The sequence below is a fragment of the Sinohyriopsis cumingii genome, chromosome 18 (assembly GCF_028554795.1).
Source record: "Sinohyriopsis cumingii isolate HCF-2022 chromosome 18, ASM2855479v2, whole genome shotgun sequence".
NCBI classification, from domain to species: domain Eukaryota; kingdom Metazoa; phylum Mollusca; class Bivalvia; order Unionida; family Unionidae; genus Sinohyriopsis; species Sinohyriopsis cumingii.
The window spans coordinates 36,688,933-36,710,809 of record NC_142978.1 but is presented as its reverse complement, the minus strand read 5'-3'; the positions used below and the strand labels follow the sequence as shown (position 1 = coordinate 36,710,809).

Genomic DNA, 21,877 nt, shown 5'->3' with positions numbered 1-21,877 from the left:
AGTTGATGAGAGGGCTCTTGACATCTGTGATACTGACAGGCAGATCTCCTTTGTACACTCCAATTTGAGTAAGAGCGATAGCAGCGTTCAACCTCAGCAGAGATCCGATCGAGTTGGCAATGTCAAATAGTACTAATTTCAATAGTGTGATTCTGGTACAAAGCGTGGAGTAGTAAGGCTCGATTTTAATATTAACAGAGATATCTCCGTTAGCAGTAATAAGTCGGGAGATTTCCCTGGCAATGTCAGTGTTGTTGTATCCACCAGGGAAAATCGTGATCGTTTTAGCTGAAGCGCGACCACGTACGAAAACTGATTGTTGTTCACAGTAACGATAAGAAGCTGTTCCATGTTTCATCGGAGATCAAGGCGATTTCGTACGACTACTGTTGGTCTTAATTCAACGGAGGATTATACTTCACGGTGGACGTCACCGACGGCGAATCGAACAACAGGGTAGTATCAATGAAAGCCACTCTGAAAACTTTGTTTTCTACATCAAGTCCTCGTAAGAAAATGCGATATGGATCCGATATGATCCTGAAGATGATTGAAGATCTCTACCATTTCGTTATCCATTTCCACACCGATATTTCCCACTTGTTTAGAAGCAATCAACAACTTGAATCGGGATACCCTCTCAGCGGAAGTGCGAAAGTAGCGGATAATGCCTTCACTTCTAAGTCCTTTATCTATTGTGCTCGCAGGTGTTTGAATTTTGATAGCCTTGCTTCGTTTACTTTATTCTCTATCTCAAGTACTTTTTGTTCCGTGCACAGTTTTCCTTTCTCCACCAGCTCTGAATAAATCAATGCGTCTGCCTCATTTTTCCACTGTTTGTTCATCTCCATAGTGACATGTGCAGGGTGTACAGCCATCCTTTCTTTGTAATACGTATGTCTCTCTCTCCATCCATGTTTAGGTCCCTTCGTCTCTGATTTAGAATGTTCTTTCACTTGAGCAGGCTCTGGATAGGGTTGATCCTCCATGATATATTGGCTCCCGAGCAATATACCTTTTTCCTCACTTTGATTTCTTCTCGTATTATCACTCTGCAACATCAGATCGTTCCATCTGGATCGATAGAGATGCTACTGGAACTTACACACCCATCGTACTTCGATCGGCAGAAGGTTTCAGAATCAACAACTCAAGTTACTTCTACTTAATGGACATCATCGATACTCAGAAACGTTTGTACAGGACGACAACGGTGCAAATCCAGAAGCTGTATGGACTTCCTACCACATGGTCCCTCACTGAAACCACTCAATCCATTTCATATTCCCAGTTCAACTCGTTTGGAAGTACTAAATTATCTATGACAGTCAGAACTATGATATGAACGATTACTAAGTCGGAAAACAGCGTTAAGGGTCTCATAAACAGCGGTGCCTACTGCTTCGTGTGGGCTATTCTTTCTGCGCTATGTCCCGCTGGAACAATGCCAATCGTGTCTTGTCTCCAAGTACAAGCCGTATTTGTATACCCTCCATACCATCGGAATGACATTTCCTGCAGTCGTCTAAGACTTCCCTAAATAAGAAGCACTCAACGAGGGACTCTCCATCAACATGTTTTGGACTCAATTACAAGAAATAATTGTTTTCTATGGTTCTTTGAGCAACTCATCACTGTATGAAAACGCATCAGCAAACTCCGAAAACATCCAAGGCCACTCACTCACTCCACTCATCTTCTCACAACTAAGACAACATACTACAGCATATCAATGGCACATCTGCGAAGAGTACTTTCATCCTCATGATAAAAAGGTCTGAGATCATTGTCAGGTCACCGGTCGCTATCGAGGAGTTGCTCATGCCGATTGTAATCTACGCCTCAAAGATCCAGACTTCCTTCCTGTCAACGTGTATAATCTATGAGGATAAGATGAACACTTCAACATCGCAGCACTCAATCATCCACGAGTCAAGACATCTCTCGCCTCTGACCTATCTAATGCATCCCAAACAATTTCGAAAAATACATGTCATTTTCGATTGGTCGCTTTCGTTTCATCGATTCGTTCCATTTTCTGAAGTCATCGCTAGAACTCACTAAAACATGTCCTAAGTGCATGCATCTAGAAAAGGAATTTGGAGCTCATACACCTCTTCTGCCGAGAAAAGGAGTTTATCCCTATGAGTACATCAATGCGTGGTCCAGATTCGACGAAACCTCATAACCCGCTCTTGATGCTTTATATTCTCACTTACATCACTAACGAAGAATACCAATACGCGAACAAGATATGGAACGATCTCGAATGTCACACTCTCGGCGATTATCAATACCTGGATCTGACAACGGACGTACTTCTGCTCATGGATGTCTTCGAAAATTTCAGAAACGTGTCTAGATCATTATCAACTCGATCCACTCTGATATTTCTCCTCACCATATCTCTAGGGTGCGCTACTCAAGACAAGTCAAGTAAAGCTTGAACTCTTCAAAGATCCAGACAAGTTTATGTTCACCGAGAGCATGATTAGGGGAGGCATCTGCTTCGTCAGCCAAAAATACACCGTGGCCAACAACAAATACATGAAACACTACGGTCCCACTCAACACTCCGCATACATCCTCTACCTTGATGCCAATAATGTCCCTGGATGGACCATGTCATATACCCTTCCCACAGGTGATTTTAAAAGGATCACAGGAGAACAGTTCCTCCACGATAAAACTGCTCCAACGATGTTATTTACACACTCACACATGGACAATTTCGCACAAAATAGTCAGTGAGTCAGAACAAAAAAAGTGACCCAGAAACCCCATAACACAGTAGTAGGAGTTCCATGGGAGTTCGTAGAGCCAAGTGAGCCAGAACCCCCATAACACAGTAATATATCTGAATGGGATATTCACTCACCTAGACCACGTAAGTGGGCCAGTAGAGCCAGACCCCCATTTTATCTACTACTACTACTAAATTTAAATAAGGAAAGAAAAATTGATTCTCATACAAAAACCTAACACATACTTACAAAAAGGAATTATTACACACTCATCCGCACTCTTAGTTTGTTATTTATTTCACTCCCAAATGTGGGTAGCATATATTTATATAACTAGATTGAAGTTCGCCGTTATTGAACGATTTTATATGATTATTTGTAAATATTTATATTGTCTAAATTCTTGATCGACACGCTTATATATCTTTACCATTGCCTTGCTTGATAATATATATGGAAATTATACACTCGTTGTGTGTGTGTGTGTGTGTGTGTGTGTGTGTGCATGGGGGTTGGGGTTGGATTTTTAATGTATCTTTAATTTTGTTCAGCCATATTTCTAACGTCCGCTTTGTGAGAGTTTATAGTGATGTCTAGCATGATGCCCCACCCAGTCACATTATCTTGACACCAGGTCGACCTGTTCTAACACTAACCTCTTAATGCTGAGCGCTAGGCGAGACAGCTACTAGTACCATTTGTTACGTCTTTGGTGTGACTCGGTCGCGGTTCGATCCCGTATCCATGTGAAATCGCAGGGTTACGTAAGGCAGAAGACAAAAAAGGCAATGTGACCGATTTCCAATCGAACTTAAGCTTTGAATCATGTACGTACTATGAGGATAGGTTTCTCGTCCGCACAAAATAATACGCAATTAAGTGTTTACAAGAATGACTTGCACGTGATAAGGTTGGCAGGATGAGTGGCGATTGCTGAGAGGAATTAGTGCTACCGTACACACCGTAATATGATCGACACGATACGTGTGGATGGTTGACAGGAATTAGTGTTACCGTACACACCGCAGTAGATCAGTAAGATGCGTATCAATGGTTGATAGGAATTAGTATTACCATATGCATAACAATAGTGTGTGTGTGTGTGATTTGGATTTTCAACGTAGCTTTAACAATTTTTCAGTCATATTGCTACGATGTCGGCAGTGTGGCAGTTTATAGTGATGTATAACACCGGGGAATCATGCTGCAGACATGTAGCATGATGCCCTACCAGTAACACTATCCTGACACCAGGCCAACCATTCTTAACACTAACCGAGCGAGGCAACTGTTAGTAAAATTGTATAAGTCTTTGGTATGACTCGGACGGGGATCGAACCCATGACCTCTCGCATTAGAGGCGGACGCTCCAACCACTAAGCCACTAGTTCATCCGGTAATAATGTTAAAGCTTACATTTATAGTTAGTGAAAGAAAGAAAGAAAGAAAGAAAGAAAGAAAGAAAGAAAGAAAGAAAGAAAGAAAGAAATCGATTATGGGCGTTTTGCCGAGCCGAAGACATTTTTTTTAAAATAAATAAGGCAGAGTTTGTAATCTTTTCTGGATGAAAAGCTAACTGCTGATCAAGTAAGATGCATTATCAAATCCCATATTAAAAGCGGAGTACACACTGAGAAAAGTCTTTTTTTTTTTAACACTCGGCCGATAACAGAGTATATGTAGATGAGCCTACTATCACCTCTTGAACTTAAAGTGTCAACATATGTCAGTCTACCTTTATCTAGCCAACTGCAAAGTGTCAATATTTGTCAATCCACCTTTATCTAGCCAACTATAAAGTGTAAATATGTCATTCCACCTTTATCTTACCAATTGCAACATTGGTATTGGATATTTCTTCCTTCTAAATCACGTTTGCTCATCTTGCATTGACCTTTCTGAAAATGGAGTAGGACAGTGCTTTCCAAGTCACCGTAAAGCATTTTTGTAAAAAATTTAATCACTCCATCCAGTGGATGCACGACAGTGGGAAACTGTATCTCGAGCGACCGTCGTCTATTCTGTTTAGCTGCATTCTACGCCAGAAACACGATACATAAAACATTCCTCCCGCTATTAACATCTACAGACACGAAGCGCCTATTCCCTGATTGCTGGTCGTAAATCAGAGTCTCTTTTTCAAGTGCAGAACTTTGTTTTGGGAAGCTTCTTTGTACTCGCAAACCCGTCTGGAGATAAACAGTGTATTCTTTTACCTTCCTGCATCATAAATCAAGCGATCTATTCATTGTTTTAGCAAATCATGCAATTAACAACAAAAGGTATTCGTAAATGTGTGCTTTGTTATTTCTCAACTGTGTCTGGATGTGTCCTTTTTTAACATATGTTTTCCAACATTCTTGATTTATTGTTATATTATTGATGTAATCGAGGATCTGAACATTCTACCTACAATTAAACTTCAATCGTTGGGATGAGTCAAGGACGCATTCTTCGTCTTTTGTTTTCCCTTAAATGTTAAACTGGTGGCGGATACATGTTTAGACTCGAACATTTACTAATTTGGTATTATTAGCATATTTTCAGTAAATCGCGACTTCATCGTGATAGCGACAAAAACTATCTCATTTTTTCAATGATATTTCGTCATTTTTAAATAGGATAAAATATCTTACATTATTAGGTTTATCACAACAACTACAGTTTGACGCTCTTTTTAAATCAAATTTAGCAGTAGTTCAAAAAGTCGTTCCTTTGAAAAGAATTTGATAACAATGCGGATCACTTCTCTAATATAAATTCACTAACACAGAATTGTTAAATAGGGGCGATAATTGGCGTATTTAAAGGGGGAAAAGTATGTCAAGATCTACTCAGCAGATTACGTATTCTTGAAAAATTGAAAATCTTTGAAAATAATTTTCTATGGAAAATTAATATAAACCTTCAGTAAGCTGAAACTTCATTTTAGTTTCCGTTTTCTTTTTAATTCGGATTCAACACTTTATAAAAGTTAACATACGACAGATACGTTCGCCTACAACGAAATTAAACTGGGATCGACTGCAATGCTGCTTTTCCCTGGGCATGGAAAAATAGCAAAATATTTTCTTGAATTGCTTTGACATGACGTAGAAAAATTCGTCGGTGAATTAGGATTTTGTCTGTTCGTTTTACATATTACTACAAACAAGGAGCAACAATAATGATCAATAAATACGCAAAACAAGGGGCCCCGAGTGGCCGAGTGGTCTAAAGCGCTCTCCGTTACGGATCACTGCCATCTCACACTGAGTGGGTTCGAGTCTAGGATTCGACCAAAGTGGGTATGTGAGAAAGCTTGCCAGTAGCTTCTCGTGGGTCGGTGGTTCTTCCCGGAGTTTTCCAGGGTTCTTCCTCCACCATTAGTACTGGCCGCCATCCTTAGACTATCGTGTGCTGAAAAAAAGGTTTTAAACCCAACAACAACAACAACAAACAAAAACGCGTATTACTCCGAGTCGGCCGAAAGAACAAGTTTTAGTCTGGTACAGGGGGGTCTTGACGTATTCATATGCCTTATCAAACGAATTATTTCATTAACTCGGAGCACAACATGGGCTTTTGTATTTATCACATGCCTTCTTAGTTAAAAATATCTCTCTCTCTCTCTCTCTCTCTCTCTCTCTCTCTCTCTCTCTCGTGGATCGGTGGTTCTTCGCGGGGTTTTCCCGGGTTCTTCTTCCACCAGTAATACTGGCCGCCATACATAGCCTATCGTGTGCTAAAAAATGGCATTAAACCTCACAACAACAACATCTGTGTGTGTGTGTGTATATATATATATATATATATATATATATATATATATATATATATATATATATATATATATATATAATGATTGGACTTCAAAACCAACTGGGATTTGATAGAGGTTCATTCCGGAGAACCTTAAAATGTCGATGCGTAGAGGTCAGTGAAGACACATATATAGGTGCAGTATACATGCAATCTATGCACGATACAGGCAAAACGGACTGAACATCTATATAGAACACATCCGTATGGTACACTAAACATCCGTATGGTACACTGAACATCTGTATGGTACACTGAACATCTGTATGGTACACTGAACATATGTATGGTACACTGAACATCTGTATGCAGTACTGACTCAGACTAAACCATGTAAATTTTAGTGGCATGCAATATAGACTGCACGATTATCGACACCGGACGCAAGCTATATGCATTTAGATACAGTATCTGGTGACCAGTTCTTTTCTTCAATTCTGTATCTTTAAGCCAGAAAAAAAAATGGTTCTTGAAAATTATATGATTCAAGAACACAAAGTAGACATTAGTTGCTCCCCGAAAATCACTATTTGTTAATGGATTTTGATTTGTTTACGGTCCTCTTAGGAAAGAAAACTTTTGGTATTAGAAAAATATACCACACAGACAATAAACAGCTTGAATAAACTTTAATACACTTAAATCAATTTATTACTTTTTCACTTTCTATTTGCTCCCATGAAGAGTCGTGAACGATTACTAAATACATCGTGTAATATCTCTATTCTCTCAAATACATCGTGTAATATCTCTATTCTCTCAAATACATCGTGTAATATCTCTATTCTCTCAAATAGTGCACGTATTCCAACACGAGGGTCATTAATGAGGTGGAATATGCCAACTATAGGGTCCATTAAAGGGGGTAAGACATAAAAAACAGAGAGTCATTGCTAGAAATTGCAGTAAAATGATAAACACTTCTATAAGAGAGAGAGAGAGAGAGAGAGAGAGAGAGAGAGAGAGAGAGACTCAAAAAGTAAATTAGATGTTACGTTACTCGGCCCTGACATAACATTTCTTCATATTTTATGTATACAAACTTGTGAGTTATTATGTTTATATGCATGTAGATAGGTCGGTCGGAAGGTATATGTGTATGTATGTAACTAGGTAGTAACGCAAGTTGGTATCTGTGTTACTCGTCTTTCGCGCAACCGCCTTCTACCGTATATAAATATAGCAATTTGCACATGCGACGTTAACAACAACAACACTATTACTACTACTACTACCACTAATAATAATAATGATAATAAATCTTATCGCTGCAACTTCATTTAAAGAGACCAAGTTGTATAGGCCCCATCCCCAATCTATTCACGGAAATATCTTAGAGCTTGTCCAGTCGTTAAGACTTAGCATATACGGTAATGACAATTAATGACAATGACAAGTATCGAAGTCATTATAGACCCCACGTTAAGTATAGCTTGCCGATAAATTTCATCAAGATCAACGCTTTTGTTAACGTTCATCATAATTACAAATCCGTCGGGGTCTTAAAATAACACAGATAAGTGGTTTTCAATTGAGTACATCATCTATCAAATAGGACTGACTCGTTTTGGACAGTATTTTTATTTCTTCTTTTTCTTTTTCTCTTGCCGTTTTGATCAAAATTCAAGTATTCAGACGATATTACAATCTAGTTCTCTAAACATCTTCACTGTTATGAGAACCTCTTCAGTCCTTGATAATGCATTCTTCTTGCCTCCTTGTATATCTCCGTCTCTCAAGCAGTCTCTGCATCTCTCTCTCTCTCTCTTCTGAGACAATAATTAATGTATGTTGCATAAGCTTGAACTTAGATGATTTTAAAGGGTAAAAATACATTTGTTGCAAAGAATGCCATAAATTGCCCATATATTTCAACATCAGTTAATGTAAGGTCCCAAAATATACAAGTATATGTGCGGATGCTATTTACTGAATGAAATATATACATCAACAGTCTGATCTTGGTCTAAATAAGCAAATATTAAATTATTTAGATTGTTGCTGATGGTGTATGATAATAATTTAGTTGCGATAAAGATGTGTCGCGAAGAAACTAATGCTTCTCTTGACCGAGTAGATCGCGTTTCTAACTACTTGTATGAGCTAGTAATGACAACAAAAACAACAACAACAACAACAACAACAACAACAATAATAATAATAATAATAATAATAATAATAATATTATTATTATTATTATTGGGGCTCCGAGTGACCGAGTGGTCTAAAACGCTCATCTTTAAGGATCACTGCCATCTCACCTCTGTCTGTGTGGGTTCGAGTCTCGGCTTCTGCCAATGTGGGTATGTGAGAAAGCTTGCTAGTAGCTTCTCGTGGGTCAGTGGTTCTTTCGGGGGTTTTCCACGGTTTTTCCTCCACCATTTATACTGGCCGCCATGTATGGCCTATATGGAACTGAAAAATGGCGTTAAACCCTACAACATTATTAGTATTATTAATTATTATTATTATTATTCTCTAAAGAGCAGATCTTTTTGTATACATAATATATCCAATATGTTCCATAGGTTAATAAGAAATGTAAAACTTGATTTTTAATTTTGCTTAGTCTCCGTAACATGTTAACAGTATTAGGAATAGTATTCAGAAAGGAAGGAAAATGTATTGTTCCAAAGTTTACGATATTTGGTGATGTATATCCTCGTCCATCTGTGTATATCGTTGATACTGACATGAAGTTACAGAATGCACCATCAAAGCAGGTCTACCTAATAGGCGTGTACTGGAAAATATAATAAGAACGAATAACGTAGATCCTGATTTGCAAAACTAAGTCCATCCTTGTCACAGCCGTATGTTTGCTACATAGTGGTATGTATGGTAGAATGTCTGAGCTGACCTAAGAATCGACTTACCTAACATGCACTGAACAACGCTTTTCTGGAGCTATTAATTGACTGAGGGGTCTTCCATGTAACCAACACAACACATCTTGCTGATGCTGGCATGGGGCCTGTTTTTGTGTGCATGTTACGAGCTTGTCTGTGCCAGCATTTTTTTTTATTTGTGTGGTCTAAATGTGCCATTTACTAGCCTAAGGAACGTATTCGGTACTCTTTTCAGATTTACCTAGATTATCAGTGAAAAATGACAGCAATATGTATCCGAATGAACAGTTCTATCACGTGAATTGACACTAGGTAATATTTCATTCAGCTGTTTTATTTCAGGCAACCGTTGTAGCGCAGCTAGTAGATCTTAGAACTCCTGATCCAAATATCTCGGGTTCGATGCCCTGCTCAGGCCAGCCGGGACTGTATCCCTCTGTGAATCATTGGGTAAGGCACTTAGTTCCGATTTCCTGTAAATAACAGAGTAACATGTGCCGCTAAAGCTAACCTTCAATACAAAACCACACACTTCTAAATCTAATCATAACGTTAGTACTTTATATCACTCCATATTTAATGTGTGAAATATCTTCTTTTTAATCATTTGGATCTAAATGACTGTTTAACTCTATAAACGATTTTGCCTCGTATGTCAATTCTGTATTCACCGAGAGAAGGTAAGGTAAACTGAATTCTATCCATGAAACAAAATGTTTTTATTTTTATTTTTATTAAATATGTATTATATTGTAAGAATCATAATTAAAATAATAACTAAGGGGTCTTGTCTATTCATAAATGTTGGAGTCACTGACATTATAATTATGCTAATTATTAAAATCGATCTATCATTCCACAAGCTCAAGTGGTCTATGCGATCTTTTTATTTGGGAGGCTATACTAATAATAATAATAATAATAATAATAATGAGGACTTTGTGTAGCGCCTAATCTTTAGAAGCTCTAAGCGCTTTACAACATTAGGCAACACCTATAAGATAAGAAACATAATAATATTATTACAAAAACAAACAACATGAAATTAGAAAAACATTAAACAATAAAAAACATGCTGTGAATATTTCAGGTAGGAAACATTATTAGGTCTTTAAGTTTGTAATACTATTATAAGACTTGCTGAATCGTGGTTGATTATTGGTACCAAGTTAACTGAAACCCAATCGCTGACACCTTAAATAAAGCAGTTTGGAAGTGTATTAAACCTGTATTAAAGATTATATTAAGGTATGTTTATAAATAGAGTTGTAAATTATTATTAGTATTAGTATTATTATTATCATACTGTGTACATCGTATCTAATGCCTTTTTCATGATTTGCATAATATTCATTGCTACTTTTTTTTTTACTTATGTGTGAATATTGTCATCACGGAAATTGTAGAGTCTGTATCTATGCTGAGAGGGACTTGTTCAACTGTAGAATACGCAGTTAGGTTCTGTTGTTTTGACTGATGCCGCTACTACAACTGCTACTGCAGCAGCACCTGCTACCTGATGATGCTATTTCTACAGCAATTACTAGAAGGAAAGCAACGTGAATTTCAAAAGAGACATAAATAAGACCATTCGCTATGATTAGATGGATGGATGTGTGTATGTGTCTTTTCAAACAGAAACGTGGACTTCGTTGAATATCTTTCTTTATTTTTATTTTTTGTTTTAAAACAAATATCAATTTTCTGCCATTTTCTTTTTTAATTTTGCAGGCCTAACACGATGATCTGGTAACAATTAATTTCTACAAATAGTACTTCAGTGGATAAAGCCGTGATTTGCTTGAAATCCAATACAAATAGCAGGTCACAAATGTCATGCATAATGAACGCCAATTTGAACAACAAACAGGGTGATGTTTTCACCCGCTGCAAGCCAGCTGTGTGTATATTTTAGTTAAGTAGCACACACAGCTACATGACACATGATAATTAATAAATAGCCTGTTACTTCTCAGTCAATCCGATAACACGATGTATTGGATAAGAAGAAGAGAGCTTGGACGCACGAGCTGTACAATGTTGCGAGGGTAATTTAGAAAGACTTTCGACAGATGTCTCAACACAAGGACGACTATCTTCCTGTGTGTTCTTTGGTACTGGGCACACATCGTACAGAGCCTTGCTCTTGCGTATCGCGAAAAGACCCAAGTAATAACTTCCCACTTCAAAGCTCCAATGCATTGACGCAGTGCATTTTCCTGGTTCTGGCGTCCAGATCGTATTTAGTGCTCTGAAGTGTTCTGGAATTAATTACCAATTTTGTATATCTAATTTGGTATACCGACATTCATTTATTTATAAATCATGCGCACGGATGGAGCTCATATTCTGTTTTCCTTATTGATTGGAAATTCGTTAAAGGATTTAACCTCGTGAAGACATTTTTCATTCTAATTATTTTTGAAGGATACCGCAAAGCTGATGTTTTCTTTTTCGTTATCGAAGGTAACAATATATAGTTTCATCCTGAGAAATGACTAACTTTACAATGACATGTACAATTTCATGCATGAGTGGTACTAATTCGAACCTCACGTGAACATATTCTTTTGACATACAGGCTACCTAAAATAACTTTTTTATTTTATGGATGAAGGGCAATTAGTGAAAAGAAATATATCCTGGCTTCAAATGCTATTTTGTTTCTACTGAACCCCGAAAAGTGGGAAAAATCATACAGGTAACAGGTGAAGGTTGACTGACTTAAATTCCTAAAACTTAATGCATATAGTGTCCTTGTAGTATAGGACGCAACTATGTAAGCTATATACATATATATATATGTATGACACAAGGTTTCAAACTCAAAGCAAGACTTTACAATACAAAATATTGCTTGATGATATATCGGGACATCGTCGGTTAAAATTTTGTTTTATATTTTGAATATTATAGAATCCAATAAAAACAAATGGCATAATTAAAATAATTATGCAGCATTTGCTATTGGTTGTCTCTTTCTGTGATGATATACAATAGATGGCAAGAACAAAAACATAGCCCAAGAATAAAAAATTGAAGAAAAATAATTAAATAAAACTAGCCAGCCAGGATGCCAGTTTCATTGATTGGTGTATTTTGTTTCGGGGAACATCACCATTGTATGTGGATTGATTATACAATCAATATGTCACGATAACACGTGTTCGTTTCATAAACATCCAAGATACGACAAGAGAAAGTATTCAAGCCGCTATAAACTAGTGTATTGTTTTATCAGCACTGCTAGTTCTATTAACTCTAGTATGTTCGTGGCCAATTTTAATCATCCTAAAGGGTAAGGTATACATCACACCTGCGCATGGCATGTTCCAGGACCGAGCGCAGTGTAGCATATTTAGCCCTTCTACAGATAACATGACTGAGCAGATGTCGAGCGTGGTGATTCGGAAAGAAAAAAAAAAACAGTGCAAGGAATCAGTCTTTTAAAAACTGCCAAGAAGATTTCAAAACACCGCACATCTTAACTCAACCATTCCTGGGCGGATTTAAATTAAAAGGCCTCATGATAATTCAGGATGATCTTCACTAATGAAGTGAATCAAAGTGCTAATTAAACAGTTGATTCATGGACTGTCACACCAGACTAGAAAGGGGGAAAAGAATGATCAAGAAATAAAAAATATATTTACGAAATTCAACAAGTTTGACCCCTTATTGTAAATAACAGACTGCGAACAACGAATTATTCTTAATGATGTTTTATTACAATGATTTGATCGCATCGTTCGAAGACATGTTTCACTGTCAGACTAAGCAGAAAAGACGGCAACTTTAACATTTGTGCTAAAATAGTGAATACATATATTGATACATATGTGGTGTGAAGGCGCCATAATGCAGATGGACAATTCAGAAATCACATAGTGAGAAACATGTACGTCACAACTGAATACGGCAATATTTCAGATGGATAAGTTCAAGTCATAGTGTAAAAAGAAACCATTACCTGATATGAACGATTCAAAATGTGACATGTGTTAACTCTCGTGACCAGAACAAGTGAAAATGTGGCAGAGTAGCGGTCTATTCCTCACGATGGCTTTTTTCTGTCATGTGAGCAACACCAGGACAGATGACGTAAGTATGTTTTTAAGCACGTCCTTAAAGTCGTAAACGATTGTATTATTCCTCTTGTTTTAATAGCGATAGCGTGTATACATAGCAAGCTAAACAGTCAAAACCGATAAAGCGAAAACTTACGTATAGTATCGTATAAGGAACACCAGCGTGTTAAATAAGTGTACAAGGAATGATCAGTACACAATGTAACCTCTTACCTGCAGATATGGACTACCTGCATGCGATAGGGACCAGACTTGTATAAAACTCGTGTAACGTGTTTAATCAATACATAAGAAAACCTACTTGCCTGCACATAAGGACCACCTGTATGCAGTATAATGACGACACGTCTATACAATATTGGTCTAGTCAGTACACAGGTTGTCCTACTGGTACGTAAAGACCACTTGCCCACATGCATCACTTATGAATGCTTCTTAGGCAAAGATCTGACTGGGGGTCAATTATTCTAATTTTTAAACGATTGAACTAGAATTTATTTGCAGAGGATAGTTAAACATCCGCATATTTCTACTGTGGTGTCAGACAAGCTTATGGAAGTTTAGCACAACCAAGTCTTTCAATGACGGTTTCTAATACGATTTTCTTTTGGGTGTAAATCCGAACAATTTTCTTACTCTCTCCGACTGATCGTCAACTCAAAACTACAACTGTTCCTTGAATGCAGATCGGAGCTTACAATTAAACCAAAATGATTTAAAGTCTCGAAAGTCCCAATTGTTCACCGTAGTTTATAGACGGCATGTAATCAAATATCAAAAGCTAGACTATGACACCAAAATGCATAACCAATGCAAACAGTAGTAATTAATATATATCCTACTATACGTCCTTGAGTAATACCGTATAATGACCACACCTATTCGCCATGCTTGTAATAATTGCAGCATATATTCTTTTGAGTAAGTAATTCCAGTCTTTATTCATACGTGTAATTTTGATTAAGCATACTGATCGATTGCACACGGTCATATCGCCCATTCCCCCACGGGGTGCGGCTGTCGTGGTCGCCAAACGACTAGAAACATACCGTTTTTGCGAAATGTTGTAATAATACTTCGATCACAGTGCCGTATACATCCGATTGCAGACTTGCTATTTTACGTGTTCTTTTAATATATATATATATATATATATATATATATATATATATATATATATATATATATATATATATATATATATATATATATATATATATATATTACTTAAACCTACCTGTAATTTCATAGTTTGGTTATATTGCCATTTTTTGTTTCTCCTTATGAACAAAATCAAGATTACATGTGTGTGTGTGTGTGTGTGTGTGTGTGTGTGCGTGATTTGGATTTTTAACGTAGCTTTAACAATTTTTCAGTTATATCAGTACGACTTCTGCAGTGTGACAGTTCATAGTGATGTCTAGCACTGGGGCATCATGCCGCAGACATGTAGCATGATGTTCCACCCAGTCACATTATCCTGACACCAGGTCGACCAGTCCTAACACTAACCTTTTACGTGACAATCTTATTAATAAATATCACTGAAAGTTTTCTTAGGTACTCTATTTTATGCACGTCTACCCGGATTTATCACGATCCATCCCCCCCCCCCATCTCTGCGCGCGATACATTTACATATTCAATGATTTTGCCACTCTGCACAATGAACACATTCATGAATTGCGCAATGTGGCTTCTTTTTGATTGTGTGTGTGTGTGTGTGTGTGTATGTGTGTGTGTGTGATTTGGATTTTTAACTTTTAACGTAGCTTTAACAATAGTTCAGTCATAACGCTACAATGTCTGCAGTGTGGCAGTTTATAGTGATGTCTATCACTGGGGCGTCATGCCGCAGACATGTAGCATCATGTACCACCCAGTCACATTACCCTGCCACCAGCGCCGCGTAATAGCTGTCTATACCATTTTAATCAGTCTTTGGTATGACTCGGCTAGGGCTCGAACCTGCGACCTCCTGCATCCGAGGCGGACGCTCTAACCACTATGACACCGGAGCGGTCTTTTGTACTTAATGTGTCAGAAAGACAAATAACTTCGGCCATTAACATTCTATAATTGTCAAAACCGTTGAAATCCCTAAAGAAACCCAACACTTCCATTTTTATTTTGATATTACTTGATCGTAACAAATATAATATCTTGACTACAGTTTGCAACTCAACAGTACATTTTTACAGTTCATTACGTAACTTATACAAACTTGGTTTCATTTGAGATATCTGCCAGTTTCAAGTTGTCCTTGTAAAAATAAGGCTTTCGTGGTGAACCTTCAGATATTATCTGTCAAGTTGAAACGTACTAGTTTTATTCTTTGAAGAAATGTATACCAGTCTGGCAACAATGTCAGAGATAGGACTGCTCAAGTTTGAATCTCAAATGACATAGTGCTTCGTACAAATTACCGTTACGTATGTATATAATGCCTGCAAGCTATCAAAAATAACCTATCGATTGGAAAGAAGACAAAAGACTACAAAATACCGAACCTATCCAATGATTTTCTTAATTATCATCATAATTATGATTTGCCGTATATGTATGTATGTATGCATGTATGTATGTATGTATGTATGTATGTATGTATGTATGTATGTATGTATGTATGTATGTATGTATGTATGTATGTATGTATGCATGTATGTATGTATGTATGTATGTATGTATGTATGTAAGGATTTTCATCTCAAACTGTGCGTGTTATATATATATATATATATATATATATATATATATATATATATATATATATATATATATATATATATATATATATATATATATATATATATATATATATATAACTTACCGTGTTTATTTCGAATGCTGCTAATTCGTCATCATCAGCAGCAGCAGCAGCAGCAACATCGTCTTTGTCTTCTTTAATTACTTCTCCCCTTCAGTTTGTTTCTGTATTTCTGTATTTCCTATTTATCCATGCTAACTTCAAGCATCATTGTTTGTTGTTGTTTGCAAAAGATTCTTATTTCTTTGCACGCATAACATTATAAATCTGACTGACACGTTATGATCCGATATAAGATCTTCAAATACACGACCTAAAGGTACGTTTTATGAAAATTTTGGATAATTGTCTAGCCTTGCAAATTTAAATATGAAATAAAAGTGTCATGTTGCATGCAATGTGACATGTTTGTAAACTAAATGCATAAACCAAAAATTGCAATGACTGTGAAGATGATGCTTAAATGGAATTATTATTTTACAATACATTGTGGTCCAGATATTCATTAAGAACTGGTCTTGACAAAAGGCTACTTTTATAATTAAGGTTCGGGCGTGGTTGATTTCAAAGTCCACTATAATACAGCCAAAAAGCTTAGTCATGGTTTTGTATCCCACGCAATATAATACACTAAAATACCATTAATAATTGATTTGCCTGTTTATAGCTAATTACGTTATACATGAATCAGATTAGGCTGTGTCAGTGCAGGTTAATTTGTTTGGAATAAATCACTTAGGACTGTAACTAAAACGGGTTTGTCAAGTGATCGAATGTCTTGCATTCAAATAACGATGATTAACATTTGAAAAAAGAAATATGATATATAATTAACATTTGATATACATAGATATAAGTTACATTCGGGTTCAAGGACATACAAACACAAAGTAAAGGTCCTACAACGTTATTTAAAATGAAGCTAAACTCTTCACAAAAACTAAACACCAGTGTTGCTTACAGGGCCAGACCCTATCTTCATAATTGCCTGCTCTACCACTCTGATCCTGTTTTAGTAAGGGTTAGAGATAAGGGATTTTAATTAATTTAACATGTGTGCCTTATCCAAGGGCATGTACTGGTCTAGGTCCTGCTAGCCATGATATATATATATATATATATATATATATATATATATATATATATATATATATATATATATATATATATATATATATATATATATATATAATGAACATTATTGTATGGCGATGTAGTGGTATTATATAATAACGTGACATCAAAGAGTATTGATACATACATACATACATACGCGCGCGCGTTACAAGTCACACGTCAAATAACAATCTTTCCATATGCTTGATACAAAAATGATATCGTGTGATTCATATAAATAGTATATATGAAAGAAAAACTGACAAACAACAACGCCAAACTGGTGTGAAACGATTCCAAGCGCTTTCAAAAAGTATGAATTCTTATTTTTTCCAGCATTACAATCGCAAATGAGAATTACGCAAACGAAACAAGAAAAAAATATAAAAGCCTAATTAATTTACAGACTGCGTGATGTTTGATAGAAAGACAATACAGTAATATAATAAATAAAGTGATCAAAATCTGAATTGATTTGAAAGTTCCTACTGTTTCCAATGCACCTTAATAATAAGCCTTTGTAAAAAATAATCTTATTATCGACTCTTTATTTCTCTCTTAATGGTCTGTACTATTATAGAGATTCGGCCAAACGTTTTCATCGTTAATGTTCAATTAGACTGGAAATTACATATTTTGTCTCTGGAGAAATATTTGGAAAATATTGAATATCATAGATTGCTAACATACCTAGAATAGGAAAGATGTAAAATTGGTTGATTATTAGCAGACCGTGCTTGGGTATATTTTCAAACTACACTTCCTATGAGACATTTGAGTCTTACTTGTCCTATAGAATGGTTGTGTTGTGAAGGTAATAGTGTTCGTAAATTAGTCTACAGAAGGTAACAGATTACTTTATTGAATCGCATGGGTCTTTTGTGCTCAGTAACAAGTCGCATCGGAAAGAAGAAACGCACATACTTAGACCGAAAATGTGAAAAGTATTATTGCTAACTTGCAGCGAATAAAAATATAATCCATTTTATGTTGTCAATATTTTACTTTATTACCCTATAAAGTTTGTGATTTACTGATAAACTTAAGAATAGACGATCTCTCTCTCTCTCTCATTGACAATATGTGTTGGTTAGACCACGCAATGTACACATTTTTCCACGACTAGTATATTATGTGTACTGCTAACATACTGTATATACCTTATTATATACCAAATACAAACACAGGTACCTAAAGTTCCAATGGAGTCAATATTAATTTCAAGAAACTCAATTTCAACAGACGGAGCTAAATCTACAAATGCTTGTCTATCATATTTGCTATAAAAAATTTTTTATTTATGCCGTTATTCCAAATCTTCTTTAGAAATACAGTATTTTCTTTATGTATTTGAATTCTCATTCATGTTGATTGAATAAGTAATTACACGTTGCTGAGTGCCGAACATTCAGGATGAGTTAAATAAAGAACGTCAGAAAATGTCGTGGTCAGCGTTCCGAACGACAGTGACCATGTCTAGTAGTCTTAGCGTTTGTCGGTACCTCATTACAAAATTGTCTAAATGGTGAGAACTCGACTCAAAATCACCACACAAAAAAATGTGAAACTGACGAATTGCAAAACATACCAGATGAAGATATGCCCTAAATAAAATATATCTAAAATAAATGATATGGTAACACATGTGAAATTCTTAAAACATATGGTCAAAGTTTTGTCCACAAAGCGCATTCACTAAAAAATCATAGATTTTCTCATATGGTACGTTATTATGCATCAGGCCTGCGCCATGATACTAATGTCTCAGAGGGTGGAGGTCGACGCACTCGGCAGTGATATGCAGTGGTGTAGCTAGGGTAGTTTGGCCCCTATGCCAGCCCCTATGCAAAACTTAAGCGATGTTCCCCTTCCTAATCTATATTGTAAGAAAAGAATTCGTGGTCCCCTATCGTTTGCATACTCCTACCATATGGTAGCATTGCCTCTAGTTCCAAAGTCGGTAGACTCTTTTTGAAATTTACTCTTCAGGAGGTATGTGTGTTGTGCACGCAATTTGCACAATGCCACTTCATCTTTGCGATTTGTATTATGCAAGGGGTGCCCCTCTCTAATGGGGGTTGATGTTCTGAAATTTGTTTGTGGACTTTTCATTCTACATATTTTGCCAAGCTTGACGAACATGTTGAGTTATATAGTATTGAAGTCAGTATATGGAATATTCGAATAAGATGGGTGACTTCAATGCAGCGTTGGTTGCTTTACCTGCGATTTGATTACCCATTAAATCGATATGACTATGCAGTCAACTGTACATATGAATTTGTCTATTATTGTACGAGCAAGCCACGATTCTTTAAAATCTGGATGATTTAATGATTTGTCAGATTTATGGTTTTATAAAGCCTTCAGTATGGAAATGGAATACAAAAGAAAAAATAAATATTTTGTTATGTCGAGGTTTCAATAAAGCTCAAAGCTTTGAGTATGCCTGTAATTTCCTTAGTAAAATTGAGTCTGTATCCGACAATAACGAGCTCAAGATGGTACCAAGCGGTGCTGCAACGTCAGCTCCAACTTGGATGTCCATCTTTCGAATCACATGTAAACGGGGGACGTGCGGATTTACTAGGAGGTTCTGATTTCATTGAATTTGTTCTGAAAACTGAGATGATTTGTTGAAGACTTGTTAAATCTACAAATATCATAATATAATGATTGATTGATTGAATGATTGATTGATTTGCATAAAAAAGGTGGTGATTTTGAACTATAGAAATGTGCAGTATTTCCAACATTGAGTTTTTGTTGTTTCTAAGTGAAGACGTGATCATGACGTGCTAAAAGAGATACTTGAACAGTTTAAGTAATGTTTACTGTTCGTCCATGACTGACTCAACATTCTTTTAAACTATGCTTCCTGATTACTTTACTGGCCGTCCTATTCACTTTGATATCCCTCCCTGCTCTCTCTCTCTCTCTCTCTCTCTCTCTCTCACACACACACACACAAACACGCTTTGTCGGTCTGTCAGTCATTTATCCTTGAGGATCGAAAAGCAATACTGAGAGAGAGAGAGAGAGAGAGAGAGAGAGAGAGAGAAGTATTTGAAAGGTCTGTTTAAGGACTTACGTATATATAAAACAGTATTAAAAATACGAGTGTATGTGTGATATGCAAAGTCGAGTAAATAACAGTACTGTGTGTATTTAATGGTCGAAGAAAACAGAGGACTTGCTGCTTGTTTTGCGGCTTTGTCCCACCGGGCTTGATTAACACCGTAGAAAAACTCCATAAAAATCTCTACGTAATATTATTCCGACTTTTGGTCGTGTACTATACTTGGGGTAAATCAAGTTTCAGGTCATCTATTTGTTTGGTTCTCTCTCCACAGATTTCTACGAATTTACAACAAAAAAGCACTATACTACAGTATGCTTACATGCAGGGATTGAATAATAAAAGCAAAGTTGATTTCGATCAGATTGTGTTTCCTGAGTTTTGTTTATTTAGAAAAATGAGGTGCAATAATGGTAAATATGGATATTTCCTCGTTATCTTCGTATTTGTTTATGACCATTAACTTGAAGATTATTACTTGATTTAGAAGGTCAGCATTTCCATATTACTTTCTACGTTAACTCCGGTACTCGAAGGAAAAAAAATTATCAGGCATATTGAAACTGCCAAGGACGACTAGAGCATCTGTGTGTACAATGAGCACGTTTATGTCCATACAGGTGAAGCAAGACAAGGTCTAAAATGTTTATTAACCATATAAATGTCAAAGTTGGGGCTATAAGTGGGGAATATATGTTGGCTGATTTATCTCCTTGATGGAAATTAATTTGTGTTTCTTCCAAAATCATAATTTGATTAAATAAACGCTGTCACGATAAAAATTCCGTTCCTTTACGTGCTCTTTGTGAATACTAAGATGCAATTGATGCTAGGAACAATTGGTTTGGTTGTATGGTTTTTTTCACCGTTTTTGTCCAGCACATGATAGGCAATACATCGCAGCCAGTATATTTTGTGTACGAAGATTCTGGGTACGGGCGGATAAAGGCTGTGGGAGGAGAGGGCGTTGGGCATTTAAAATAGAGATCTACACCTATAAATACACAGAGAAAGCTGTCCTTAAACTGTACTTTATATTGAGTATGAACGGTATGATTATTACAGCTATAATGAGGCTAAGTATTAGACCGTTAGACTTATGGTAACCTGAATGGGAATCACGGCACTCAGTTGATCTAGCATCGGACATGTAATCATTGCGTCGCGGATTAAATACCCGCACAATCCTATCCACGTCGGCTGCCTCGGTGTGTTCGTTGGAATTGCACTTAGCTCTCATTTCCTCCTCATGATATATTCAATACTGTGTTGAAAATGCTGTTAAAATTAAACCATTCTACTGAGTGTGTCGTCATGTCCTGCACGTGATAGGCTATACATGATAACTAGCACACATGGTGGATAAAGAACCCGTCAAGAACCACCGACCAACGGAAATCTACTGGTAAACTTCATCATATGCCCACGTTGAC

General features: G+C 36.5%; 1 protein-coding gene and 1 long non-coding RNA gene across 2 annotated transcripts in view; one reads left to right on the top strand and one right to left on the bottom strand.

Annotated features, from left to right (window-relative positions):
- Nucleotides 1-7,157: 7,157 nt before the first annotated feature.
- LOC149776407 (uncharacterized) lies at nucleotides 7,158-13,495 on the bottom strand. The gene is made up of 2 exons (XR_016416037.1): nucleotides 13,365-13,495; nucleotides 7,158-9,867 (listed from the first exon to the last, which is right to left on the bottom strand). It is a non-coding gene; the product is annotated as an uncharacterized LOC149776407 (long non-coding RNA).
- Nucleotides 13,354-21,877, top strand: part of LOC149776406 (secretin receptor-like) — a 106,078-nt gene continuing 97,554 nt past the window's right edge. Inside the window, exon 1 of the mRNA XM_089940811.1 lies at nucleotides 13,354-13,495. Within this exon, the coding sequence (XP_089796937.1) occupies nucleotides 13,424-13,495 (72 nt within the window). The 5' untranslated portion in view covers nucleotides 13,354-13,423. The remainder of the gene's footprint in view (nucleotides 13,496-21,877) is intronic.